Source organism: Manis pentadactyla, chromosome 5 (genome assembly GCF_030020395.1).
Source record: "Manis pentadactyla isolate mManPen7 chromosome 5, mManPen7.hap1, whole genome shotgun sequence".
Taxonomy (NCBI): Eukaryota; Metazoa; Chordata; class Mammalia; order Pholidota; family Manidae; genus Manis; species Manis pentadactyla.
The window spans coordinates 83,816,117-83,843,758 of NC_080023.1; the positions used below are offsets into that span (position 1 = coordinate 83,816,117).

Below are 27,642 nucleotides of genomic sequence, written 5' to 3' on the forward strand. Positions count from 1 at the left end.
CACTTTGAGAGCCTTGCTCCACAGAAAGAAATACTAAAATATGAAGTCTCTAACTGAGGTGTTTGCATGTTTGAGGGTGGAAGAGTTGGGATATGGGAGGTAGGGAGACATCTCAAAATCCTGTGGGTCAAAATTTTTAAATATATTCATGTCCTTTTATTTAGTAATTGTCCTCAGAGGATGTTATCGCAAGGAAACAATCAGAGATGTTTGGGAAGATCTGTGTTCAAAGATGTTCATTGCAGCATTATTTTCATAGCTCCAAACTATAAAAACTAAATACTAGCAATATGAGATTTATTAACTACGTGATACAGCTATATGACGAAATAAGATACAGCTGTTAAAAACCATTCCTCTAAGAATATTGGAGATAAGGATGTAGGTTTATAATTTTATGAAGCAGCAAAGTAGACTACAAAATAGCATGTAAAGTATCAGATACACTCACAAGTATTTCTTTTTAGAGGCAGTTTGTGTAGTGGACCCCTTTGAGTGATTAAGCATTTTCCAAACTTTTGGAATATTTTAACATTTTTCTAAATTTCTTCCAAAGAGCATGAACTATTTTTATAGATAGAAGATATCCCAGTTAATGGGTTTGAGTAATTGTAAGCAACCTGTGTAGCAGTGAATTTGAATTTTTCAGAAGCACAAATGCTGTAATGGAAAGTATATTACTGTATATACCACAGGCTAGGGGTATACTATATATATTATCTCTTAATAATTCTCACATAATAGCATATATAATATATTAATGTTATTCTGAAATACTATAGTGTGAGTTTGTGAATATATATGCATATGTATATAATAAAACCTGTTCTTACCTCTATCCAGTAGCACTCAAGTCTTCAGAGACTACACTTAAGGGACAATCTGCTGATCAGGTTATAGTTTCAAGGGGCAGAAAGAAATATTGACTTTTGCTATGTTTTTTGAGACAATCTTTTCACAGTACTTCTGCTGGGTAAATTTCCTGTCAAAGGCCTTTGGCCCTGCTGCTTCTCCCTATGCTACCCAACCCCCACCCCTATTGCCCTGTGGTAGCCCCCCTGCCTCCTGCACAGCTGAACAGGCTCTGCACTTTCAGTCTCTTGCTGTTGCCCTGGATTTCCCGGTACTCTTCACTCCTAGTCCTCTTTGCTCCCTGCCTGCCGCATGCTGGGTCGCTGGCATGGATCTCTCCTCTGTGGCTGTTAGCCAGTTTCCTCTTTCAATCTCAATGCCTTTGACAAGGCTTAGACTGGACAATTTCATCAGCGTATCAGGCATTCTCACCATATCTAAAGGCTTTCTGAACTCCTAACCTCTGCATGAATCAGAGCACCTGGCACATAGTAGGCAGTCATTGCTTAAGAACATTGATCCCTTCCACACTCTAAATACAACAGTGATTTTTGCCCTATGAGACTTTGACATAGGCCCAATACCCAAAGAAAAGCATGCTCAGCAAACCTTGTGTAGACTTCTCTCATTCTAGATTTTTTCAGAATCTTGACTGAGCCTACACTAATCTCAGGACTGACTTTATAATTCCTTTTTAAAAATGTATCTGTTAAAAATATCCCTTAATGAGGATGGTGATTTTAAAACATATCCCCAAACATTCTTCTTGCTGGGAGGTGGGGTCTGTGTTCCTGCCCCTGAATCTGGGTTTTGTGTTTGCTTGTTGAGCAGAGTGCAGTGAAAGTGACTGTGTCTGAGCTGATGCCTTAAGGAACTGGCAGCAGCACCTGCTTCCTGCCTCCTGGGATACTCACCACTGGAACCAGGCCACCATGCTCTGAGGAAGCCCAAGCAGGCCGTGGAGAAGCCCAGATGAAGTGGAACTGAAGCCCCTGGCTGGCCCCAGCTGAACTCCCAGCTGACCACTAGCATCAGCTTTCCCATCATGTGAGTGAGCTGTCTTGGAAGTAGATTATCCAGGCCCTTGTCAAGCTGCCATTTGAAGCAAAGCCTAACCTTCCATGACAACCCCTGCCCAAATTACAGTTCCATGAGTTAAACAGATAATTTTTGTAGCTTTTCAGCCACCCAGTTTTGGGGTGGATTCTTACTCAACAATACATAAGTAGGAACAATGGGCATGGTTGGTTATGAAGATGAGGTCTTCTGGACATAGTGTAGTATGTCTGCATTAGTAAGGCTTCCTTGGGTAGTTGATGTGCTCTATGTAAGAAAGAACAGGAAATTAGAGCATTCTGAGCTAGCAAGCTAAGGAGTAGAGGAAGCGGTAGACGAAGGGAAGGAGAGGGCTCTAGCAACAGAGTGGCTGAAGCACAAATGAACTCAACAGCCAGTGAAATTATCTAGTGCCAGAGACGGCACAAGGCTGTTTGAGAACAAGGATGTCAATGGTTCAGATTTAAGGTAGTTGCCGATGCAGCTGGCTGCCATGTGTTGTTGGAGCACCTGCTAATCTCTATCCTGTATACTCTAAACCTTCAGGAAAATCCTGCCACACATACAGTCTTGAGTCTAGAATACTCAGAATCAGATGAAGTCTGCTGGAGTAGTACAGTGCAAAGTAATGCAATGAACAGTTGAAGCAAAATGGAGAATGGAATTTGAGAATTCACTGGAAATGAGAGCTGGAAGCCAGAGGTGACTGAGGAAATTATAAGGCCTGGAACTGTCCTTACCTTTCCTTGTTATCCTATTGCTCTCAACCCCTAGACATAAGTGAGCAATCCTTTAGAGCTCCCTCTCTGTGGAAGGTGGCTTCAAGTCTTTCTGGGGCTTTAGTCTTAAGGTTTATGGTGACTTCAGTTGACTTGGGCCCCAGCCTTGATCCTCACTGTGCAGTAGGTCCAAAACTTGTGCCTCTTATGTTCAGGTTTTGAAGGGGATAACCACAGTTACTCTCCTGGACCTCAGTGTAGCCCCGCAGGGAACTTGCTGTCCGGGTTGCTCTTCAGTGTCAGTGAGCCTCACACACCTTGGCAGGTGCTCCTCATAATGCTATGCAATGGTGCTGATGCTGCAGTTAGAGTCCTTCTGTTGGTCAGATGAAGTCTTCTGGGTACAGGGAAAGACCCATACCAGACTTCTGACCTCCAGAACTGTAAGATAATAAATCTGTGTTGTCTTAAGCCACCAAGACCACAGCAATAGAAAACAAATACAACCTGGATGTGAAACATTATCATAGAGTATTTTAGTTAAATAAGGGCTTTAAGTTAGAACACAGAAGAAAATTTAAATGTCCAAAGTTTGTTTTTTGAGTTAAAAAAAGACAAACAATGCGTGTTTTCTCTTTGCATTTACTTTTACTGGAAAAACAACAAAATATTTTTTTTTTCAAAACAGTCAAAATAAAAGACCATTACACAAGATGGCACAATCACTTACAAATGCTGGCAATCAAAGGTAAGTAGGCTAGTCTCACAGAGTCCTTGTCTAAGTAGTTTTCTCCATATGCAACACCCTATCATGTAACTCGCAGAGCTGTTGAGCTGGTTTCACAGTCCTTTTGGCCGAGCTCACTGAACTTTATATGGAATCACATCAGACCGCAGGTAGGAACTTTTCCACCAAGATTTCTATCTTGAGACCAGTTTAAAATTCCATGTTCTTTCCATTTATCACTGGCTTTTTCAGTCAAGCGTATAATTCAGCATTATCCAGCATCTTTCTCCATTCACCACACAATTTACTCTCCTCTGTTTGGGACATAACTTCCTCAGTCTTCACATTCTTTACAACCATTACTGTCCTTACTGTACAATAATATGATTTAAATGTAAATATAGAAGCCTACATCTTCAGGGCAAGAAAAGGAAAGGACCACCTGCTAGAAATGGATACAGGCATGATAGATCATTTCAGGGAGCCCTGGAAAGGACTTTTTGCCTTTAACATTAGCTTGTAAAAAGCAATTATGAAACTTAAAAAAAGAAATCAAATGAGATGTATTGTGTGTGTGTTTTATTCTGCACCATTATGAATAGGAATAAATCTAATAACATGCTCTAGTTGCAACATGAAACAAGAATGTTAACAGCTTACAAATACCACTGTGAATGTTTAGTTCTCTTCTGAGACATGGGGCATACAAATGAGTCCGACTTTCAGAATTCCCCCCTGGGCCTTGTAATCATACATGCCGCAGATGGACATATACATTTTTCCCCAGAGGATCAGAGTCTGAATTCTGATTAGATTCAAGCTCAGCGTATGATTTAGCAAATGCTACATGCTTTGTTATTGATTTTATGCACCTGTGAGGTCTACTTAGGACCCAGAAGTTAGTTAAGAATGTAGAAACAGTCTCCTGGAAATATACATCATATCTGTATGTATATCTCCTTAGAAATTACATAAAAACCTAACATATTAATGAATTTGATTTTTATAAATAGTTTTCTAAAACAAACCTACACATATTTTTCCCTCTTAACAGTACTGATAAAATACAGGGCACCTTTTTCTTTCAAGTATTTGGGTAAAATAGCATACCCTGAGAATTTGGGGTGCAAACCTACACCTTGTAAACTGTAGAATGAAACTCCTCAAGCACCAGATAGGAAAATGTATGCCATGATAGTTTTAAACACAGAGACTATTATTGAATAGGTTTTCTCATGCATATATATATACATATATATATTTATCATGAGATTATAGTCAATCTACTTAGGAATCAGTACTGTCCTGCAGTCCAAAGTGTTATTTCAGGTAGCATGAGCATTCAATTTGTAGCAAACACAGACTTTCATTTCTATGAAGTATGAAAATAATTAAAATGCATTAAATCTCCTTAAAAGGCAAGGATGATAAAATCATGTGTGAAACTAGGAAAAAAGAAATTTATATCACTAGATATTTCCTTTTATGTAAGGATAAATTTGAAATGTGTTAGAACATTTGAGATTTATTATAAAGATAATTTGTAATTTGTTTTACCAAGTATAATTTGTTTTTAGCTTATTTACTTGTTGACATATAGAGAGCCATAAATGTACAGACATATAGAAACATACACAGACATACAGAAAGCCTATACTAACTGCATGTCTGGGCTTTATTTAATCCTGAGGGCAATTTTAGTGAGTGCTTTAAAGAAAATACATTCTGGTGAGTTAAATTTCATACTGGTTACACATGTGTTCAGTTTTCCAGAAACAATTCAAACGGAGCATATTTCAACCTGACCAATTAACCAACAGGGAAAAAGAGGAAATGAATCCAGATTTCTATTCACAATGCCCTGTGGTTCCTCTGGAAAAATAGTCACACATGTGATCCTGAAAGGAAATGGCAAAAGACAGACTCAGCAATTCTGATTAGATTCAAGCCTGGGCACTATTTAGGAAATGCTATATGCTTTATCAATGGTTTTGTGTACATAAAACATAAAAGGCTAATTCAGTAGCTAAAGGAACATTGTTAGGGTAAGAGTTTTATGGGTCAGAAGATTTCATAGACTCTTTTTTTATTCCACTTTACTTTGGTGGAAAAGGAAGGGCACAACCACTTCATTCAAATACCAATGCAACTTAAATGATAAAATGATGAAAATGAGGATTTAGATTTACCTCATGTCTTTATAAATGTTCCTCCTTATCACTTGAGGTAGTAAGTGGCCTAGCAGATTTGGTTTGTATTTTTATGGTTTGATGAAATAGAGAACCATAGAATTATCGATAGATGTGTTATTCATAGAATGTTATTTTAAAGTTACATTTTTAACCACTTGGACATTTACTACATCTTTGACAGCTTCTCAGAGGATGTGGCCTCTCTGATAGAACCAAGTGAAAAGTCCTCCTTTTATCTAGTTTCTGTCCTAGTTTACCTGAAAGTGAGAATTTAAGGCTCAGATCTGCTGGAGATAAATAATGACAAATTGCATATGAGGGCCCCAGGCCCTTGGTAAGTAAGAACTCTACCATGTTTTTTTTAGGGAAGGAGGTGCATCCCGTTTTGAAGACCTGGCAAGCAGTTGACTACTCAACATGACCACTGGGTTTTTCTAAAAATCACATGTGGTTTTAAAGCAGTCATCAATTCTGGTGCTCTCCACCCAAATCCTATATAAGTTTAACCAGATGTGTTCACATACTTGAGAACTCACAGTGCTGCTTTGAGTATTATAGGTTTGAGATCTTTGTAGCTGATTCTACTTTGTTGTTTCAGTATTAGGGGACCTCATACCCAGCCAATCTCTATTGAAAATGAGGAAGCACTGGTGCTACAGAAGTTTCCCAGTGGTGGAAAATTAACTAAGTTCTGGGGTGAATCTGTTGATGCTCCTGGGAAAGACAACCTCTATGACAAAGGAAGACTACATGCCCCGGTGTGGTACAAAGGCATCTCTTCTATATACAGAGGCTGTTTTGTTCTCATGTTTCAGGTCTCATTGAGGCTATCACTTCATTTCACAGCTCATCAACCCAATGACTGATTGAATTGTGACCGGAGCTGCCTATTCCTGCCTCAAACTTCCCCCTTTAATCCAACAGAACTTCTTTGTAAAGATCCTTTTAAGGAAGGCCCTGTAAGTGAAATTGAACTGTTTTTCTAAAAGAGTCTAAAGATGGGAAGCATAACTACAAAGAAATACGATCACATAAATCACATGAAATCGGTCTCATAGTTTTATAGTCACACCTTCAGTCATGAATAGCATAAAATTCTGTGGCTTTAAGAAGCAATTTTAAGCAGAAACCAAATACTGATGATCACTAAAATAAAAATAAGGCTTTTTAAAGAAATTACCAGAATGCCTCATCTTTGAACAAGTAAGTAAATCAGAAGAGATTTTGTAAAGAAAGCCTGGAAGAACCTTCAAGTTACACTTTTAAGAAGTAAGAAATTTTCCAATGTAACATTTGAATATATACCAACACACATTAATTACGACAAGCTAAATATCCGTTCAATTAACTCTTCCAGATGCTCTGGGAACACTCGCTAAAATAGCCTTCAGAGCTGGGTCCCAACTGAGGCTCTATTGAATGGTGATGAAAGACTATGATTTGGATTCACGACATCTCTTAAAGCCGCAAGGAGAAGGGATGCAATCCCAGGTCCTGCTATTGGTGTGGAGAGTGCGGGAGAGCATCAGTCACTGAATAATTTTTTACATTCTACTCTACTGCCCCAAACAGGTCATTCTTCAGGGTTCAAACAATCCGTGAGAGACAGGGGTATGCAACTACAGAGGGAATCACTGAAGAAGACAAAAAACAAAAACAAAAAAACTATAAACTTATAACAAAGATTGGGTTTCTAGAGGGAAATAGACCTTTTTTTACCTTTCTGAGAGTCAGCACTTCATTTTTAAGGCTATGACTGGCTCTTCAGTATTGCAAGCCATTCTATTTTTAAGGCAACAAATATTCATGGCATTGTACAAATGGGAAAATTTAAACAAAGCACAAAAGTTAAAACCATTGTTTTCACAATCACATTTGAAATCATGCTAAACCCAATAACAGAACATGTAGAACATAACCAAGAGAGTAACTAGGCTTGGCTAGTATATAATTCAAACTGTAGACCAATCATATTTAAAACACAAACTTGTTACAACTCTGCCAGCTAGTCTTCATATAGTCCAGTAACCTAGGAAGACGTTGTGATCCAATTATTGATTTGTTGGCTTGGTTTACAACAGGGCCAATCCCATTCTGTTGTATGTTTTGGCTGAATTAAGAAAACAAGGGATTGTTTGCTTAGTCACCAGTGCAGAAGGGAAAGATGGAAAGCTTATAACCTGTATTAAAGTATAAAAAGTAATAGTTTCACAGGGGAAAAAAATGCAACCATTCACTCAGCTTAGTAAAACTAAAATAACACAAACTGTCTTAACAGGGTTGTTCAGAAAAATAGAGAAACTTACACACGTGGTTTTAAGAAGGAAAAACTAAGAATAACACACATGGAGGAAGTTTTTCAGATGAATTCTTAGTGTTGTTATAATACAACCTTCAGGTTAAAGAAGAGTCCATCTTTGTCTTCTTCCTATAAACAAACATAGGCAAAGAAATAATTGTCATCCCTAAGAGTAAGTCTCATTTTTAAAGAAGCAAGAAAAATGTTAAAATACATTTTACTTAACTATTAGACTAATTTCAGTATTGATGGAGTTTACATTTTAAAATGTGTTTGGCAAATGTGTTTCTGAACTCACTGCAAGAAAAGTGCTGAAAATGGAACTTTGAAACTTGCATTACATCTATCAACTACTCAAAAATGATTTTAGAGTTGAATGTTTAGTTTTATTGAAGTCATCCAGAGCAGAGATAAAACAGTGTAATAGGTATATTCCTTAAATATCATGCAGACATGATATTTAAACTAAATTAAAACATTTGATATTCACCATGAGTTAATAATCTAGTTAAATGAGTAAACTTCATACTGAGAATTTTTGTAAAACAAATAATCACTACCTAAATATGTGGAATTTCATATAGTGCATTTTGTTTAAAATGAAATCTACTGGTTAGAGTCCATAGCTTGTTAAATCCATTCTAAGATAATCATTGCCATGTTTCCAAGCTTACTGAAAATTAGCCCTCTCTTTCTATTGCTCTCTGTTTTGTATAGCTACTCAAATTTTGCCAAAAGAACAAATTATTTTTTAAACAGTTACTATTTGACATAATATTATGAAGACAGAAATAGAGTGACCTACAGGTAGTATTTATTAGGGATTAGGAAGACTATCAAGTGAAAAATAACCTCTGAGGAGTATCATATAACAGCTATCTGATTAATTATATGCAATCAGAGGAACACAGCTGGGATATTTTAATCCTCCCATTTAGAAAGTGACCAATGTTAAACATATGTTTATGGAAAAAGAAGTCTATAAGAATAATTATGGTTTCATAGATGTATATTTCATGTTTATTTATTTTATTCTTCTGTATTTTATATTGAGGAATGACCTTCAAGATGAAAGGGGTTGTTGTGGGTTTGGAGACTTCGCATTTCTAAAGTTTTATACCTTAGGACATACAAAGCAGCAACAGGAAAAGAAACTATAATTACAAGGGAAGGAGAAGAAAATAGAAGACTAAGAAGAGTAATTTCAACACAGATCCAAGGATCTGATAACGACTCAGGCTGCTTTCCCTGAGCAGAGTGAGAAGCAGGTGGGGGGAACAGTGTGTGCATGTTTGTGTGTGTGTGTGTGTGTGCGTGCATGTGTGTGCAGTGGGGGACAGGTGTTCAGGACTCTGAGAGTAGTCTGGGAAAGGGAGGAGAAATCTGTTTATACAATCTACTGGGATCATTTTTAGGGATCCACAGATATTGCCTTTTCATTCATTCACAGGATAGTGCTTCTTCTTACATTAACTTCACAGGAATTTTACTTGAAATCTGGAAAGTAATGAAGTTGCTCCAATTCCTGTCGAGGATAAAATAATAAAAATCACCAGTCTAGCCTATCAGAGGATCACAAATTGGTCAGTAACGATGAGAGGTCGCTACAGTGTGTTGCCAGGCAGTTTCAGCCGGATGACTTCCCAGGCTGACAGCACCAGAGCATATGACAGCTCAGCAGGCTTTCCCTTGCTCCACAGGCCTGTGCCCAGACAGAGGAAAACCACCACATGCATCCTGCAAGCCATGCCTGGAGTTGTATAACATTCTGGAAGGCCTTGGGGGATACTAGAGTACGCTGACTCACAGCCAACTGGCCTCCCCTAGGGATCAGCCAGCTCAAAGGGGACTGCCGAGCGGGGGGCAGTGCTTCCAGTTTGGGGAAAATGCAGAGCGATCATGGATATAGGCCCTGACATGGCCTTGGGATGTGCAAGGAGGAGGGCTGATTTTCTGCCCTGGTGAGGGCCCCTGAAAGATGAGGGGGTTCTGAGACATTTATGAGGTTCTAATTTCCAGAAGAGATTAAACTCTTACTACACGCTGTGAACCGTTTGCTGTATCCTTTGTAATGGTTTTATAATTCAATCTTCACAACACTCCTGCATGGTGTTCTGATTTTACAGTTGAGCAAACAGGCCCAGAAAGGGAAGTCTCTTGTTCAGAGTAATAAGAGCAGTAGGATTTGAGCCAGGGCTTCCCGACTTGAAAGTTCACAAACTATACCACTCCCCTCCAACTCGCATGCCGGAACGTGCTGTGGCCTAGAGGGCTTCCCACTCTCATGTGGACACCCCTCACGTGCCCCTTCCCATGTACACACAGAGTCACCCCACCACTGGTTGTTGCAGCCCCTAGAAGTTTTCTCTTTGGGGCATAAAATGTTCTAATAACTAAGGACAGTTAATTTTTTTAATCAAAAGAAAAACACATATGGAGACTTAGTGTATACCGGATACAGCCAGATCCAGGGTCACTTTGTTACCTTATTCCCTTCCTTTTTTTCCCGGAAAAAGGAAGAGGGACAGTCACAATAAGGAACTGGAAGGCAGAGAGTAAGAGAGGTGGGCAAACAAGGGGTCATCTATTGGAGCACAGGCCGCGGAACCCAAAGGGCCCAGATTTCTTTTGACCTGGGACAAGTTAGATTTTCATTTGTCAAGCAGGGATGAAAATAGTACCCACTCATTTTACGGATCAAATGGCATGATGTTAAATCTTGGTATATAATAAGTGATTGATACACATTTCATTTTGTATTGATTTTATAGAGGGCAGAGTAGAAAATGGCAGTACAGTTGTGGAGAAAGGCAGAAAATAATAAGCTAGAGGAAAGCTACAATCCAAAAAGAAAGAAAAAAGAAAGAGAGAAAAAAGGCAAAGAGATATTAGGAAGATAATAAAAGAAAAGAGCAGCTATGTATAATAATTGGGAGAGGAAGCCACAACCAAGCTAGTGGAAAAAAAACTGATCTGGTTCGGGAATGTAATTATGGAATGAACTGGAAAAGGCAATGTGGGGCTGGCAGCCTGCAGCCCCACCACCCGCCTTTGCACAAAGCCGGAAAGCAGGTTCCAGTGAGGGGCTGGCCGGGAGTCCCGGCCCTGGAAGTACCCAGTGAGCAGCAGAAATGAACTACAAAAAAGCAGCAATAAAAACAAAAGCAAGGAGAAGGGAAAAAGCAAGGTGGGGTGTTAAACTAAATCAGCTTGAAGGAATGGGAGAGGAGAAACCACAGTTAGGAACAAAATCGCCAAAAAAAAAAAAAAAAAAAAAAGCAAAGAACCGAAAGTGAATTCTAAACAAATGGCAAGGGGAGAAGGAAGAGGAAGTGAACTAGTGGTACAGACTCCTGGAAGGAGGACCACCGAGAGGAGTGGCCTGGGCGGAAAAGGAAAGGGGCAACGGAGCAGCAGTAAGGACGAGGCAGCTGGAAAAAGGACTTTGGTTCCGGACATTTGGGTTCTGAGCCCCAACTCTGCCCCAAAGACACACTGGGACTTGAGAGGGGTCTCTTATGTTCTCTCAACCCCAATTTCCTCCTGAAATTTTAACACATGGGAACAGGGTTTGAAGATCTAAGGGCCCCTGAAGGACCGTCTTGGAAAAATAGCTCCGCCTACATCCAGGGCTCTACCAAGGAGCGCGGAGAATCCCCCACAGGCAGCAGCTGTGGCCCAGGAACTACGAGCCAGCTCACAGGTCATGGCTCTCTCACTCCAGGGACCTCAAAATAAAACACTTATTTCGAATCCCCAGTTTTCTTCTCGTAAAATGTTCTGATTGGTTCAAATCACTTATGGACTTGTTAGTTGAAAGGGGCACATAGAACTCTGTCCTACCTCGAGGACAATCTTTGAGATAAGTCTGGCTTTCAGAGGAAATATGACTGAAATGAGCTTCTAAGGCTTCTCATACTGACCATCCAATGAGCATCAGTTGATGAATGAGTGTGTACAATATATTTTTTTGATATATCTGAACAATATTTACAAACCTTTTCACACAAGGGAAAGAACTAAACATTTTTTAATGTATCTGACTTTGGAAAGTGGCCTAGAACTTTCAGGAAAGTGAGTTTTGAAGGATTTTAGTTACATGAGTTTGGAGAATTAGATTTTTGCCTATACATAAAAAACTAATCATTAATTCCTGACTAGTCTTAAATCACAAAGCCAGCTTTTGCCTTTCCATCTATGTTTAGGGCTGTGGACTAAAATAAAGGCTGTACTTTCAAAAAGGGAAAACTTAAAAAAATTGCTGTTCAAATCTTGAATACTAAAGACTCTGATTTATATTTATGTTGAATGGAAACAACTCCAAGCTTAATCTTTCCAGGCTCAGCATACAGGAGAAAGGCCCAAGGCAGCTGCTGAGCAGACCTGCGAGCGGTGCCCAGGGCCCTCCTCCTCTGTGGCTTGTCCTCCCTTCCCCTTGCCTCTGCACCTCCACAGCTCACACAAAGGCCTTGCAGGATTAGCTGCTCCAAAATAGCCTTAGGTAAACATACCACCTGTCCAGAAGATTAAAATGCTTTTGTCTAGGGACTACTCTTTTCCTTCTGCAAAATGAATTCTTGAATTCTGAGCCTCTGCCACATACATAATGAAATTTTTCTTTAGTTTTATATCAACAAAAGGTGCATTATTTATCTTTAATCCTCCCCCTTCTGTATTCATCATCATCACATGTTGCCTGTTGCAAACCTTTGGAGAAGAAGAATTCAAATCATCTACTTCTAAATGGCAAGTAAAATGAGACTTTTTCCTGAGTTCTTAAAGACCCAGTGATTTCTGAACAGAGGCCTACTGTTTTGTAGTTCAGTAAATGTAATGCACAGCAACAATCCCTTGATTCAAAACAATTTTTTTTTACTGTTATGCCATCTGACATGCAGACCAATTTTGAGTAGATACTGACACACAAGTGTCCTGAGTGCTAGAGTCTGTGTGCCCAACAGCACACAGCTGGTGAGAAGCTGACCCTAACTTAATGATCTTACTTCCTAATGTAAGCCTCCTTCATTGCACAGAGAAATGAGAAAAATGGCTTATTTCTTTCATATAAGCAAAGGTTTCTCTCCCCTCCCTCTCCTTTTTTCGCTCAGTATGATCCTACCAAAAAATGTAAGTCCTAGAAGCATTTATCTTGTCAACCCATCCTCATCTGAAGAGAAATGGAGAATGAGGAGGCATAGTCGTCCCCCAGGGGCTGACACCTTTGTGCTCCTATCTGAAGGCTGCCCCCTGTCTTCCATTTGACCGGAAGTGTCCTGGTTCAGACAAGTCAAACTTTTCCTATCAAGTTCCATGCACTGTATTCACAGCAAGGATTCCTGTCTGTGAGTTTAGATTAGCTTGATTAACTCAGGTGTTAGGAACCTAACTTTATCTGATTTCCTTTAGAGGTGGACAAGTGGAAGATGATTTTTTTCTGAAGGAAGAGGATGGAGATAAGAAAACGAGTGCCTTGCAGTGCTTAGCAGCAGAGTGTGGAGCCTAGTGGATCCAGTCTGAACACACTGGATCAAATGCAGCAGCCGCATCCCACGGGGCTTCTTGTAGAGCTAAAGAGAATGCCTGTGTGCATGTGTGTGTGTGTGTGTGTGTGTGTGTGTGTGTGTGTGTGTGTGTAAATACATTAAAGACCATGGACTTGCCTTAAGGAAAAATATTCTGATCTTTTGAAAACAGAAAAGCCAGAATTTAAAAAAATACAGTCCCTTTGTATAAGAAATTCCAAAAGGCAGAAGATGGTGGACAGACAGAAGACTTCCTGCAGATTTTAGAAAACCTTCTAACAAGAAAATGTCAGTCTTTGATTCTGCTTACTTCTGAGAAGCAGCCAGGTTAAGAGGGTCCCCAGTGATATCTGAGCATGTTTGTGACTTCTGTCACTGGGGCTGCTATGAATACAGTGAGCCTCCTTCCAGGAAATCCAGACTGGGTTTTCATTCCTTTCTACAGCCTACTTTTACCAAAGGCTAACCTGACAGAATTAAGGCTCACATCCCTCCTACTCCCTGGTGAGAGAAACACTCAGGCAATTTGAAAAGGTCAAAGGAGAAAGGCTGGCCTTGATGGGACTGAAGAGAGGGAAGAGGAGGAAACTTGGTTAGAAAATTACCTCCTTAATAAATTAGATGAGGTTTTTTCCTATTCCTTCAAAATGCCCATTTCTACAAACAGCCTCCTGTGCTGTAAATCTGCCACTTCAGACGCAAAGAAATAGGATTGCTCTTAATCCCTTAAACCTGGTTATCAGAGTAGCATTCACTCACCAGCAGCTGCTCCACTCTGCTTTCTGGTGACTTCTCATCATCTGTGCTCCACCACAAAGCTCATGGTGGTGCCATCGAAGGAAGGCGGGGCAATGATCCTGGGCCCCAGGGGCTGCGAAGTGATGCTGATGACAGGCTTGCCGTGCAGCTGGGTGAAGCCCTTGGCTCCCAAGAGCTGTGATGTAGCTGCTGGGGCTGAGGAGGCGGGAGACTGACCAGAGGCCATGAAGTATGGGGTCTCGGCAAATGTCGCAGCTGCCTCTTTGCTGGGGGGCTCTGTTCCCATAGGGGAGAGCTCACTACCCCCTGGTGTGTGAGCAATTGGCGTGGGCTGCAGGGCACCCGTGGACAGCACTGTAGGCAGGAACCCGGGATAGATCATGTAGGTGGGTGCATAGGCCCCAGGACTCAGGGCCAAGGGAGGCACAGGGAGGGACATGGGGGCCACAGCCTGCTGCTGGGAGGTCATGGGCACATCCACATACTGCCCTGTCTCAGGGTCAAACAGTCTCCGGGTCATGGGCTGCACTGGTGTGTCCACTAGATAGTACTGGCCAGTTGTCACATCCAGTAGCATCTTCCGCTGTGTCTGCTGAGGCTGTGACTGCTGGAAGGGGTCTGTGGGGACTGGAGCTGGGCCTGCAGGGGCCGGGGCAGGCATACTAGGTGGGGAGAAGCAGAGGACCTGGGGCTGGGCCCCCTGCAGGGTGAAGGGCAGCGGCTGCTGGTGGTAGATGGCAGTAGGGGGACGCTCTGGGCTCTGAGGCCCTGTGGGGGCAGCTACTGTCTCCCGGGTGTTGTCAGGTTTTGTTCGCCAAGCTGGCCGGCTGGTTCCACTGACCTGAGAGCCTTTGGGGCTGTTGGGGACCTGACTTCGGGCACTCAGAGGGGGCAAGCTGCAAAGAGTGGCCACTGAGGAGGCTGGGGGCCCCTCCCTCCCAGCCCCAGGCCTGCCTGGAAGCTCACCAGCTGCAGAGCTTCCTTTAAGGGGGATGGTCAGGTAGTTCTCACAGTCACTATTGTTCTTTTCCAAATTGCTGCCATTTTTCCTGTTGGCCACCTCGTCAGGTGGTACCCGGGTAGCCGGAGAGATCTTGAGGGACCGGAGGCCCTGCGATTTGATGCCCTTTGCTGCTGAAGGACTCTCTGGAGAAGGCCCTTGGGGGAACTTGCCGGCAACACCCCCAGTTTTCTGGGTGCTGCTGGCACTAACGGTGAACACGTTCCTGTTGCTGGGATTGGGTGGGAAGGGCTGCAGGGGCTGGGTTCTCTCTGCATCCTTGTGGACTGGGGGAATGTAGAGAGAGCGGGGCCTTTCCCTGGCCAGGTTCTCAAAGGCAGCCGCCCGGGCAGACACGCTCTCGGCACTCGGGTTGGAGTTTCTTCGCTGTAGACGTTCTATGGGGCCCCCTCGCAGGACCACGCCACCTTTGTTTCCTGTGCCCTGCTCTCTCACCTCCCCCAGCCGTTTGGCCAGCCTGTCAGGGTCCCCCTCAGCACTGGCCCCTTCCCTCTCCTCACTGGCAATGAGTGACAGGACATGGCTATCCATCATCACCGGCAAAGGGTCGCTTTTGCGCTTCCACTCATTCCTGTTGAAGCTGTACAGCTCCTCCATGGACCTCACGGCGGCAGTCAGCTTCTCCAAGGCATTTCGTGATGGCTTTGGGGCTTTCCCTTCCTCCTTGGCCTCCTCATCTTTCGCCTTCTCTGGGGTCTTCTGAGCAGAAGCCTTGGGGACGATCTTGAGCACAGGCAGGTATGAGCCCTGCTCAGGCTTGTTGGGGGCAATGGTGGCCACAGGCAGCCTGCCGGATGCTCTGTGAACCAAGACCGTCCCTTCAGCCGAGGAGTTCAGGAGGCTGCCACTGCCGCTTTGGGCCCTGTGCTCCCTCGGCTCTCCGTCGCTGCTGTCTTCCCTCTGGCTCACCACGGCCTGGCAGGTGATCACCATGGGAGACAGGGATCTGGACCCAGCAGCCGCAGCAGCCAGCTGCCTGGGTTTGGGCCCGGTTAGCCCCTGCTCCGGGGTCACACTGCCCTTGTCACTGCTATCCCCTGAGCCTTTGATCAGTTTTCTGACATCTCTCACCTGGTGGAGGGGGCCTTGGGCCTTGGACTTTTCTCTGACGTCTCTCACCTGGAACTGGGGCACTTTCTCCAAGCTTTCTCCCCGGAAGAGTTTCTGCTGCGCCCTACTATTGTCCTCAATGGTCTTGAAAAGGTTTGAGGCGCTGCCACTGGCCAGTTTGGGTGTGAGCAACTTGGCAATGTTGAAGTCGGAGCTTGGCTGCTGCACGCTCCCCAGCCGTATCTTGATTTCGGGAGCCTTGGGCCTGATCATGGCTGTGGAGGTGGCCTGGGCAGCAGGGTACTTGGTGGCCTGCTTCCCCGGCTGCTTGTCTTTGGGTGTCTGCTGGATGTTGGGGACAAAGAGGCGAGACATGATGGTGGACTTGCTGGCAGAGATTTCGCCGAGATCAGCCCTCCAGTCGCCCCTTTTGGGGAGTTTCAGCTTCCCAATGGGGACTTTTTCTTCCTGCCTCTCAGCCTCTTTCTCCTTCCATGACCGGAATGCACTGTTCTGACTACGGAGGAAGATGCCCTTGACTGTCTCCGATGCACTCTTTTTAATTTCACACACTTCCGCCTGTCTGTCGGTGAAATTTCGGCAGGAGCCCACACTGCTCTCCCGAGGAGCACTGGCTTTGAAAGTTGGGGATTTCGACCCAACTACAGACCCCTCCCCACCTGCATCAGACACGCTGACCACCGTGTACTCAGAGCCGGCCTCTGAGTGGCGAGAACTCTGCCTCTGCAGGCCCCTCTCCCGCTGCTTCTCATTCCCAGGGGGGCCCTCGGTCTCCCTGCAGCTGCTGGGGACATTACGGTGCGATGTGTCAGTGACTTCTCCCCTCTCCATTTTGAACTCATGCTCCCGCTGCATCTTCTTGGAGATGACATTTTTTAGCAGACTAGAAGCAAACTTGGACTTCTTCTGCGGGGCATCAGCCCGGGAGGCGGGCTTGCTGCTCTCCGAGGTCTCTGAGCCATCATCTGTGCACACTGAACCGGAGCCCTTGCTGGAAACTTTGGTGGTCCTGCAGGGACCAGGGGCTGAGCTGGCTTTGCTCTCACGGCGAAAATTCAGGGGCTCCAGAAGGGTGACTACGCGAGAGCCGGTCTGGACCTGCTTCTGGAAACACAGAGGTGTCTCCACATGTTTGATTTCCCCCTCAACTTTGCTGACCACGAACTCCAAGGCTTTGGTCTGGGACTTCTTGGACTGGATGTAGAGCTGGTCTGCGGTTGTTCTGGCCCCACCGCCCTTCCTCAGACCTGCAGCCACAGAGGCCGCGCTGTTCTTGAGGAGGCTCTGTTCCACCCTAGCTCCAACACCTCCACATTTTAAGTCCAGGAAGGTGGACCAACGCCCAAAGCCAACTTCCGAGAGCGTGGAGGACTCCCGGGAGCTGATGTTTAGAGCCTCAAAATAGGGGTACGCGAGGCTCCGGAAGGCCCTGGAGGTCAGGTTACGCACCTCTTTGTCTGCATCATCCAGTTCGCTCACGGCACTGGAGGCTCCGCTCGAGTAGTCCACCAGCTCCTTTGCCCGGATAGCCCCGCACCGGGTTTGCAGGCGAGCAGGGACAGCAATGAATTTCTTTGCATGGTCCTGAGCCACAGCTGCAGCCGGGTCTTGCTTTAGTGAACTTGAGTTGTGTTTAGTAGCTGTAGAGATGCAGAGGCTCATGTCGCCTTCATGCTTGGCAGTGTAAATAATGTTTTGCTTTGCACGCACGTTGCTAGGCTCATTTATAGCCTGGGAAGTCGGTTTGATTGATAGGAGGATCTGGCTTGCTGCACTCCCACAGCTGCTTGCGGCGGCGGCTGCCCCTGAAGTTGCCTGCAGGGGCTCGGGCAAAGGCTCCCTCGGGGTGGCAGTGCCAGGCCCAGTGGGCGGGGGGGTGGGGTCAGTGTCAGAGGGGCAGCTGCCCACTTCCGTACTGCTGGTGTCGCGACCACTGCTGCCTGTGCCGGGACGGGCGGGGTCGGTGCTGGGGGGACTAGGTGTCTGGGTGGCGTGGGTGCTGGAGGTGGTGCTGAGGTAGCAGCTGTTGTCATCGTCCTCTTCAGTCGGGGTGGTGACATCCCCCGGGGTCTCGTCGCTGCCACCAAAGGAAGCATAGTCCACGAAGGAGTAGATCACGTTGTTGTCCTCAAAATCCCAGTGGGACGCCAGGCCCACGTCGAAATCCATATCCTGCTCCACCTCACTCAGCTGGATCTCGTGGGTGGTGATGTAGTGAGCCTCCTCGTTTTGGGGGGGGTCCCTCCGGCTCTGAGACTTGGCAATAATGTCCCTGCACTCTGCTCCATCCTCTCCTGCGCCTCCTCCCCCTCCTCCTCCCCTGGGCTGGCAGCGCACTATGTGCTCACCACTCTCACTCTCAAAGCCCAAGGACGAAGATGAGGTGGCTAGAGCCCCTGTGGATGTGGTGGTACCGTCCACTGTGGGAAGGCCACCTTCTTCTGCTTTGTCCCCTGGGGAGGAGGAGCAGGAGGAAGACGAGCAGCTGCGGCCCTCCTCCGTGTGGGAGAGCTGGGGGCTGGAGAGTCCGGGGGAAGCGGGGTTCTTCTGAGCAGTCGGAGCCGCGCACTCCCGATGGCTGGGCTCGTCCTGGGCTTTCTCCACGGGGCCCCTAGGAACCCCCTGGACTTCGGGGCAGTGTTCCAGAGTACGTCTCATGGTCGGGGGACTGTCCCTCTGGACTCCAGCTGAAGGGCTCATGTCCACGTATTTCGCCTCTCTCTGGGAGGAGGCTGATGGCTTGGGCAGTGGCTGCAGCTGCTGCTGCTGCTGCTGCTGCGTTAGCTCCTGGCTGTCTCGAGCTCCTCTCACCCCATCCCCCACCTCCCTCAGTCTGGCCTTCCGATTCAGCTCAGGAGTGGCGGCTTTCATTCTGAGCCCTCGCCCAAGTTTCAGCGACAGGAAGAGACGGTGAGCGCGGGGGCTGTCCTGGGTCCCTCCCTGACCCTGGAGGGGCTGCAGAGTTGCCCGAAGCAGGATCCCACGTGCCTGCACTGGGCCCCAGGCCGTAGGCAGCTCTGCCACCAGCCAGCAGTCCTTCAGCCCCGGTGGCGGGGCCCAGGCAAGCCTGAGGGTGCTGGGAAGGCTGCGGGATGCGGACCCAGAGGTGGTCTGTGGCCGGGGGGCTGCAGCTCTGGCTGAGATCGGGGCCAGCCTCCCGTAGCTGAGCTGGTCTGTCCAGCTGTTCGCCTGGCACTTTGTGCGGTTAGGAGTCCGAATGCCATCGGCCACGGAAGGAGCAGCATCTGTGGGCCGACCCTGAGACTCCCAGATATGAAAGGAAAGCATGTGCTGTTTCTTGGGAAGCCGCGTCCCTTTCCTGGATGGGGCGAGAGTGGGTCACGTCATTCCAGAAATATTTTTAGTGTCTATTCCCTAGTCATACTGAAACCGCACTTGAGGGTAGAGAGAAGTGGCTCTAAGATGAGAAGAGAAGATTGAGGGTGGTAGAGGTATGTGGGTTCTAATCAAATCAACCAAATGTTCTATGTAATCTGTTACAGAGATGTCTAACAAATATGAAATAATACTTTCCGGACTGCAATCTCTCATTCCCAAGTCTGATTAAATGGGTTTTTACCTTGTTCTTAAAAAAAAAATCCAAGTTCTGCATGGCATTTCAAATCAATTAAGGACAATCCAGAAAGATTTCAAAATCCCCCTTGGACATATGGTAAGCTTTATGTTTGCCTCAGAACCTATGCATGTTCTTTCTCCTTCATCGCAAATCAGATGAGTTCTGGTAATAAAACTTTTCATAGGAATAAAACATTCCATCCCTTTTCCCCCAAAGTTACTGTCTACGAAACATAAATCTGTTGTTTCAAAATAGGAATGATCTCTTCTAGAATCCTACTGAAGTATAAAAGGGCAAGTTTCAGAGAATTTAAACATAATGCTTTAAATAAACTTTTACTTAGTCACTGAAAAAAGCACATAGGGTCAGAATTGGCACTACTTCCAATCCCTACAATATCTGATCAATCTCAAAAAACATTCCCTAACCTAAAACCATGGTGACAATAAACCTCCAATTAAATATAGCCTGAGCTGTGGCCTCATGATTTGTATGCTGGCTCAATTCCAAACCTGCAGGGCACAGAGTCAGAAGGCATGAAAGAGCAACAAATACACTTACCCTTCACGAGTACAGTGAAGCTTGGAGGGAGGTTCAGGGAGGAAATGTGACCCGCTGGCATGCCCCATGGAGACAAAGCCAAAATCCCTTCTCACTGGCTCTGGGGTACCTCCATTTCAGACAACTCAGTAGCTGTGCAAGTGAATTTTCCAGGCAATCCACAATGGGGGTACTGTGCTGACCATCTTCAGAGCAGGCCCCTTGGGTGCTATCAGTGGAGAGTCACGACTCTTGTTTCTAGTAGGATCTGGCCCTCAGCACCTGCCAGGCCCAATTCCACCACTATACATAGTCTGTGTGTCACTTATGCCGATTGAATAAAGCACTATTTTAAACATCCACATTTGTGGGGAATAAAAATAACACCATCAACCATCTCCTTCCAACACGAATGCCACCCCCACTTAGAAAAATGTTCCTTCCTCTGGGTCACTGTGGGGGTAGGTGTGGAGGGAGAGCCCTTAACAACGGAAGCATTCACCTCTCCATACTTAAGATGTGGACAGCACAGCCTGCCACTCTCCCCATGACAACTCGCTTCTGCCCACATCACTGCCTTAAAAACACGACATAAAGGAGAACTGGAAATGGTAAACATAATAATATCACAATGTGGCTATAAAGCCAGAGCAGTAAGTGAGAAGAGTGAAAGAGAAAAGCAACAGAGGGCAGGAGAGAGAAAGGGAATGAAAGAACAAGAAGAAAAGAGAAAATCTGCTGAATTTACAACCAACTTTTGGTTATGGAGAACTGTAATGTATTTAATGGCACAAAATCCTAGATTCTTAATAATGATAAAAAATTTTAAATTATAATAATTACAGCTAAGAGGTATATAGTACTTACTATGTGTGAGCCATTATATGAAGCACTCTTAAATGTGTGCATATTAATTTATTTAATCCTCATAACAACCTGTTAAGTCAGATACAATTATTGTAGTGATGTTATAGATGGAAAAGCCAAGGCAGACATGTTAAGAAGTTACAGAGCAGAATTCAAACCCAGACAGTCTGGCTCCAGAACTTGAGCCTTAACTATTATGCTCCAGGGTCCTGCTGACTTCCAGGATCAAATAAAGTTTTTTTGTTTTGTTTTGTTTTGTTTTGTTTTTCATATCATCAACCTGTATACACATTTTGTACTCAGGGATTCAAGAATATGGTCCTATAAATAAAATGAAATATCATTGGCTCCTTCAGGCAGAGTATTTTCAATATCCCATTGTAATTTTGCTTTGAGGCATTGAAAAATAAATCCTGAACACTGCCTCCAGCACTGGGGGCCATACACACTCCATAGCTAAATGGAAGGCAGAGTTTCTGCTCATTGAGAAAATTAGAGTCTAAGAAAGAATTTTTCAGCACTTTACATATGTCCCTGTCTGTCATGACAACTCGACAGATTTCAGCAATTTCTCCGTGCAGTTGGCAAAATACAAAATTGGAAGGTAAAATGCCCAAGGTGTAGGTTAAAGCATAATTACTTAATGTTTGAATTTGTGGAAACCTATTTCCAGGGTCTTGCTTCCTCCAGAGAGCACAGCTCTAGCCAAAGCTCCCCAAGAGACTGAGGTTATCCTAAAAGAGGTACTGACCTCCAGAACGTCTGTGTAGCTCCTTTTCACTTTTCTATCTAAATAAATGCCATTGTAGGAGAAAACCTGTAGGGAAATCTTTTTCAAAATACAATTTCCAAAAAGTAGAGTTCAATTCAAAACACAAGTTCCATTTAAAAATTAAACAAGTAGAGAATTTAGAGTAGGACAATATTTATTAAAAGATTTAAAAAAAACCAAAGCCCAAAAACTCAAGCATGGAAAAACAATGACCATTTGTGGGGTAAATAAAACACTTAAAAACCCCAAACTGCCTGCCCTCTGTCATTTGTAGAGTTCTAGGTCAGCACATGGTACTAGGAAATACTCTCACTTCTGTTGAAATAATCTGCAGTCATTTTTTGTAGCCATAGAGCCTTTTACTCCTTAATATGACTACAGTAATTATTTTTTACAGATGAAGTCAGTGATTGCCTACCTCAACTCTTGAGCAATTAACAGTGACTAATAGCACGAGCATCAGCCCCTATTAAGCAGGCACACTTGCTAGGCCAGGCAAGGTATACTAGGTAGATAACTTTATATGGGAATTCAAAGAACAACAAAGGAAATGACTCTGTCATTATTTTTATCTCTGCGGACAAAGTTTCTTAGCATTCCCTGAAAGTCTTGTGAGATGTATCATAGTATGGAAAACTTTAACATGATTAAAGAAAATAAGAATGAAGGTCAGACTATTCACCAACTGGTAATAGGAGACGGTTATATTTCAGGTCTCTGACAGTGGCCTAATATGATGAACAAATACATCATTCAAAAGAAAGAACAGTTTATCCGACATAGCTTACTAGACCAGAAAAGGAGAGGTAGGTTTAAACTCTGACTCAAATTGGGACTCAGACAAAAGATTTACCAAACACAGACATTCTCAGGATTCTCTGGGATGCAAGAGGAGAGAGGCAGTCTCTGATGATTTTAAATTTTGTATAACGGTTTCCATAATCAGCTGTACACTTATTCCCGTACACTGATATAAAGGAGGCTTTTCTGTTGCCCACTGCTTAATGGTGAGCGTGGCCAGCCATTTCTCTTCCTGACCTACATAGGCACACCTAACGATTCCAGCTGATGGAAAGGCACCATATTATTACTACTGTTGTCGCTGGGGTTGCCAGAGTGCTTATTTACTTAGTTAACTGAGGTAAATGCTTTATGTACTAGAGCTCTTATAATCCTCTCAAAAACATTATGCAAGAGCAATTACATTCCCAAGTTATGGATAAAAGATGAAGGTTGAGTGAAGACATGTAGCCCACATGACTTTTCACAATGAAAAGACCTGGAGGCCTGACTGCCCAGCTCTAAGTGACTTAGTGGATGACTGAGCACTCAGTCCGTGAAGTGGAGGTCACAGGCTCATTCTCACTGCTGGCCAGTCAGCTGTTCCACAGCCCCAATGAACTGCCTGCACATGGGGCCAGCTGGTGACCACGGAGTCCAAGGAAACTAAGTGTCAGGATTAGTGTAAAACTATCCCTGTGAGTACATAACAGTAGGTACCATGAGGGTGAACACATAACACTGTCTTCCCATGCACAGAAGAGCATGTTATTGTGGAATCGTGCCATGCACATTGTTGATACCACCCCTTAGCTATGCCCTTAAAACTTGGAAGGACAGGAAGGAACAGTTCACCACCAGGAATAAGACTTTAACAGACACTTCAGCCTGCATGCAGAAGGCAGAAGTGGTGCAAAAAGGTTCTTTACTCTTCTCTGGTCCAGATGTGTATCAGGGAGTTCCTCCCCTCTGCTCTCCCTGCTTCCTCTTCCCCTCTCTCAGTGGTCTCCTACACATTGTGCCCTTTCTTTCACCACCCCCATTCCCCTTCCTCTTCTTGACCCCTAAAAATAGTTTCCATCTGCTGCTCTCTTGAGGGAGTAATGAAGGTTTTGGTTTTCCACATATTATGTATAAAGAAAAACTGTCACTTCCAGGACAGCCTCAAAGTGAAACACTGACAGGACAAATAAATCTCCTCTATGTAATACTGACCACCTCTGAGAGCCTAACTCTAAATGTTTGTCCATCTCACCCAAGATGGCTGTCTGTTCTCCTTGCCTACAGGCGCAGGGTCCAGAGAGGGGAGTTGCTAAGGGTGCCTCCCTGCTCTGGGAGAGCAGGTCAGGGAAGATGCCTCATTAGGCTTTAATACATTATGGTAGGTATTTCCAGACCAGTGTTGAAACAGAATTTAAACAACTGGTCAGCTCAGCTGTCTATCTACAGAATAACATGAATGACTTATTTCTGTGATTTTAGAATGAATTTTTTCCCTTTTTTTAAATTAAAGTATCATTGATATTCAATCCTATAAAGGTTTCACATAAGCAACATTGTGTTTATTACATTGACCCATATTATCAAGTCCCCCCCCCACACTCCATTGCAGTCACTGTCCATCAACATAGTAAGATGCTATAGAGTCACTATCTATCTTCTCTGCTATACTACCTTCCCAGTGACCCCCTCTACATTATGTGTGCTAATCCTAATGTCCCTTAATCCCCTTCTTCCTCCCTCCCCAGCCACCCTTCCCATGCCCTTTCCCTTTGGTAACTGCTAGTCCCTTCTTGGAGTCTGTGAGTCTGCTGCTATTTTGTTCTTTCATTTTGCTTTGTTGTTATACTCTGCAAATGAGTGAAATCATCTGGTACTTGTCTTTTTCTGCCTGGGTTATTTCACTAAGAATAATATCTTTTAGCTCCATTCATGTTGTTGCAAATGGTAGGATTTGTTTTCTTCTTATGACTGAATAATATTCTATTGTGTATATGTACCACATCTTCTTTATCCATTCATCTACTGATGGATCTTTAGGTTGCTTCCATATCTTGGCTATTGTAAATAGCGCTGCAATAAACATAGGGGTACATATGTCTTTTTGAATCTGGGATCTTGTTTTCTTTGGGTAAATTCCTGGGATTGGAATTCCTGGGTCAAATGGTATTTCTATTTTTAGTTTTGTGAGGAACCTCCATATTGCTATCCAGAATGGCTGAACTACTTTACATTCCCACCAGCAGTGTAGGAAGGTTCCCCTTTCTCCACACCCTTGCCAGCATTTGTTGTTCCTTGTTGTTTGGATGTTGGCCATCCAAACTGGTGTGAGGTGATATCTCATTGTGGTTTTAATTTGCATTAACCTGATAATTAGCCATGTGGAGCATCTTTTCATGTGCCTGTTGGCCAACTGAATTTCTTCTTTGGAGAAGTGTCTGTTCAGATCCTCTGCCCATTTTTAAACAGGTTATTTGCTTTTTGAGTATTGAAGTGTGTCAGTTCTTTATTTATTTTGGATGTTAACCCCTTATAGGATATGTCATTTATGAATATATTCTCCCATCTATAGGATGCCTTTTTGTTGTACTGATGGTGTCCTTTGCTGTACAGAAGCTTTTTAGTTTGATGGAGTCCCATTTGTTTATTCTTGCTTTTGTTTCCCTTGCCCAAGGAGATGTGTTCAGGAAAAAAATTGCTCATGTTTATATTCAAGAGATTTTTGCCTATGTTTTCTTCTCAGAGTTTTATGGTTTCATGACTTATGTTCAGGTCTTTGATCCATTTCGAGTTTACTTTAGTGTATGGAGTTAGACGATAATCCCGTTTCATTCTCTTACATATAGCCGTCCAGTTTTGCCAACACCAGTTGTTGAAGAAGTTTTCATTTCCCCATTGTATATCCATGGTCCTTTATCATGTATTAATTGGCCATATATATTTGGGTTTATATCAGAGCTCTCTATTCTGTTCTTTTGATCTATGGGTCTGTTCTTGTGCCAGTACCAAGTTGTTTGCATTACTGTAGCTTTGTAGTAGTCTTGAAGTTGGGGAGCATAATCCCCCCCAGCTTTCTTTTCCTCTTCAGGATTGCTTTGGCTATTTTGGGTCTATTGTGGTTCCATATTAACTTTAGATCTATTTGTTCTAGTTCACTGAAGCTGTTGGAATTTTTATAGTGATTGAATTGAATCTGTAGATTGCTTCAGGTATGATGGCCATTCTGACAATATTAATTCTTCCAATCCATAAGCACAGGATGTATTCTATTTATTGCGGTCTTTAATTTCTTTCATGAGTGTCTTGTAGTTTTCAGGGTACAGGTCTTTCACCTCCTTGGTTAGGTTTATTCCTAGGTATTTTATTCTTTTTGATGCAATTGTGAATGGAATTGTTTTCCTAATTTCTCTTTCTGCTAGTTCATCATTAGTGTATAGGAAAGTGACAAATTTCTGTTTATTAATTTTGTACCCTGCAACTTTGCTGAATTCAATTATTAGTTCTAGTAGTTTTGGGGTGCATTCTTTAGGGTTTGATTCTTTAGGGTTTTTAATGTACAATATCATGTCATCTGCAAACAATGACAGTTTAACTTCTTCCTTACCAATCTGTATGCCTTTTATTTCTTTGTGTTGTCTGATTGCGGTGGCTAGGACCTACAGTACTATGTTGTGTAAAAGTGGGGAGAGTGGGCATTCTTGTCTGGTTCCCAGTCTTAGAGCAAAAGCTTTCAGCTTCTCTCTGTTAAATATGACACTGGCTGTGGGTTTGTTGTATATAGCCTTTATTATGTTGAGGTACTTGCCCTCTATACTCATTTTGTTGAGAGTTTTTACCATGAACGGATGTTGAATTTTGTCAAATGCTTTTTCAGCATCTATTGAGATGATTGTGTGATTTTTGTCCTTTCTTTTGTTGATGTGGTGTACAATGCTGATGGGTTTTTGAATATCATCCCATCCTTGTATCCCTGGAATAAATCTTACATGATCATGCTGGATGATCTTTTTGATGTACTTTTGAATTCAGTTTGCTAATATTTTGTTGAGCATTTTTGCATCTATGTTCATCAGGGATGTAGGTCTGTAATCTACTTTTCTGTGGTGTCTTTGCCTCATTTTGGTAGAGTGATGCTGGCCTCATAGAATGATTTTGGAAGTATTCCCTCCTCTTCTACTTTTTGGAAAACTTTAAGGTACATGGGTATTAGATCTTCTCTAAATGTTTCACAAAATTCAGCAGTGAAGACATCTGGTCCAGGGGTTTTGTACTTAGATAGTTTTTTGATTACCAATTCAATTTCATTGCCAGTAATTGGTCTGTTCAGATTTTCTGTTTCTTCTTGGGTCAATTTTGGAAGTTGTGTTTTTCTAGAACGTTGTCTATTTCTTCTAGGTCATCCAGTTTCTCAGTATATAATTTTTTTTGATATCATTAATGTACAATTACTTGAACAACATTACGGTTACTAGACTCTCCCCATTATCAAGTCCCCCCCACATACCCCACTACAGTCACTGTCCATCAGCATAGTAAGATGCTATAGAATCATTACTTGTCTTCTCTGTGCTATACTGCCTTCCCTGTGACCCCCCCCTACATTATGTGTGCTAATCGTAATGCCTCATTTTCCTCCTTATCCCTCCCTCCCTTCCCACCCACCTTCCCCAGTTCCTTTCACCTTGGTAACTGTTAGTCCATTCTTGGGTTCTGTGAGTCTGCTGCTGTTTTTTTTGTTCCTTCAGTTTTTTCTTTGTTTTTATACTCCACAGATAAGTGAAATCATCTGATACTTGTCTTTCTCTGATTGGCTTATTTCACTGAGTGTAATACCCTCTAGCTCCATCCATGTTGTTGCAAATGGTAGGATTTGTTTTCTTCTTATGGC

General features: G+C 43.6%; 1 protein-coding gene and 1 long non-coding RNA gene across 3 annotated transcripts in view; one reads left to right on the forward strand and one right to left on the reverse strand.

Annotated features, from left to right (window-relative positions):
* Window positions 1–706: 706 nt before the first annotated feature.
* Window positions 707–20,619, reverse strand: C5H4orf54 (chromosome 5 C4orf54 homolog). 2 transcript variants are annotated; one of them, XR_008997808.1, is made up of 4 exons: window positions 20,357–20,619; window positions 14,127–19,537; window positions 7,853–7,974; window positions 707–3,068 (listed from the first exon to the last, which is right to left on the reverse strand). XR_008997808.1 is itself a non-coding variant. In XM_036914047.2 (3 exons), the coding sequence occupies exons 1-2, from the start codon at window positions 20,422–20,424 to the stop codon at window positions 14,164–14,166; spliced, it is 5,442 nt and encodes a 1,813-aa protein (XP_036769942.2). In that variant the 5' UTR covers window positions 20,425–20,619; the 3' UTR covers window positions 3,256–7,974; window positions 14,127–14,163. The 2 variants fall into 2 exon arrangements, 1 of the variants encoding a protein (XP_036769942.2); XM_036914047.2 differs by lacking the exon at window positions 707–3,068 and having other exon boundaries at window positions 3,256–7,974.
* LOC130683814 (uncharacterized) overlaps window positions 19,021–27,642 on the forward strand; it is a 38,138-nt gene continuing 29,516 nt past the window's right edge. Inside the window, exon 1 of the long non-coding RNA XR_008997809.1 lies at window positions 19,021–19,128. This is a non-coding gene — a long non-coding RNA (uncharacterized LOC130683814). The remainder of the gene's footprint in view (window positions 19,129–27,642) is intronic.

What these genes read in the sequence shown, in the direction of transcription:
- C5H4orf54 (XM_036914047.2), bottom strand. Translation starts at nt 20,424, where the DNA reads ATGGGGCATGCCAGCGGGTCACATTTCCTCCCTGAACCTCCCTCCAAG. An exon ending in CTTCACTGTACTCGTGAAGG is followed by an intron (nt 19,538 to 20,356) that starts GTAAGTGTATTT and finishes CGCCCCATCCAG; the next exon opens with GAAAGGGACGCGGCTTCCCA.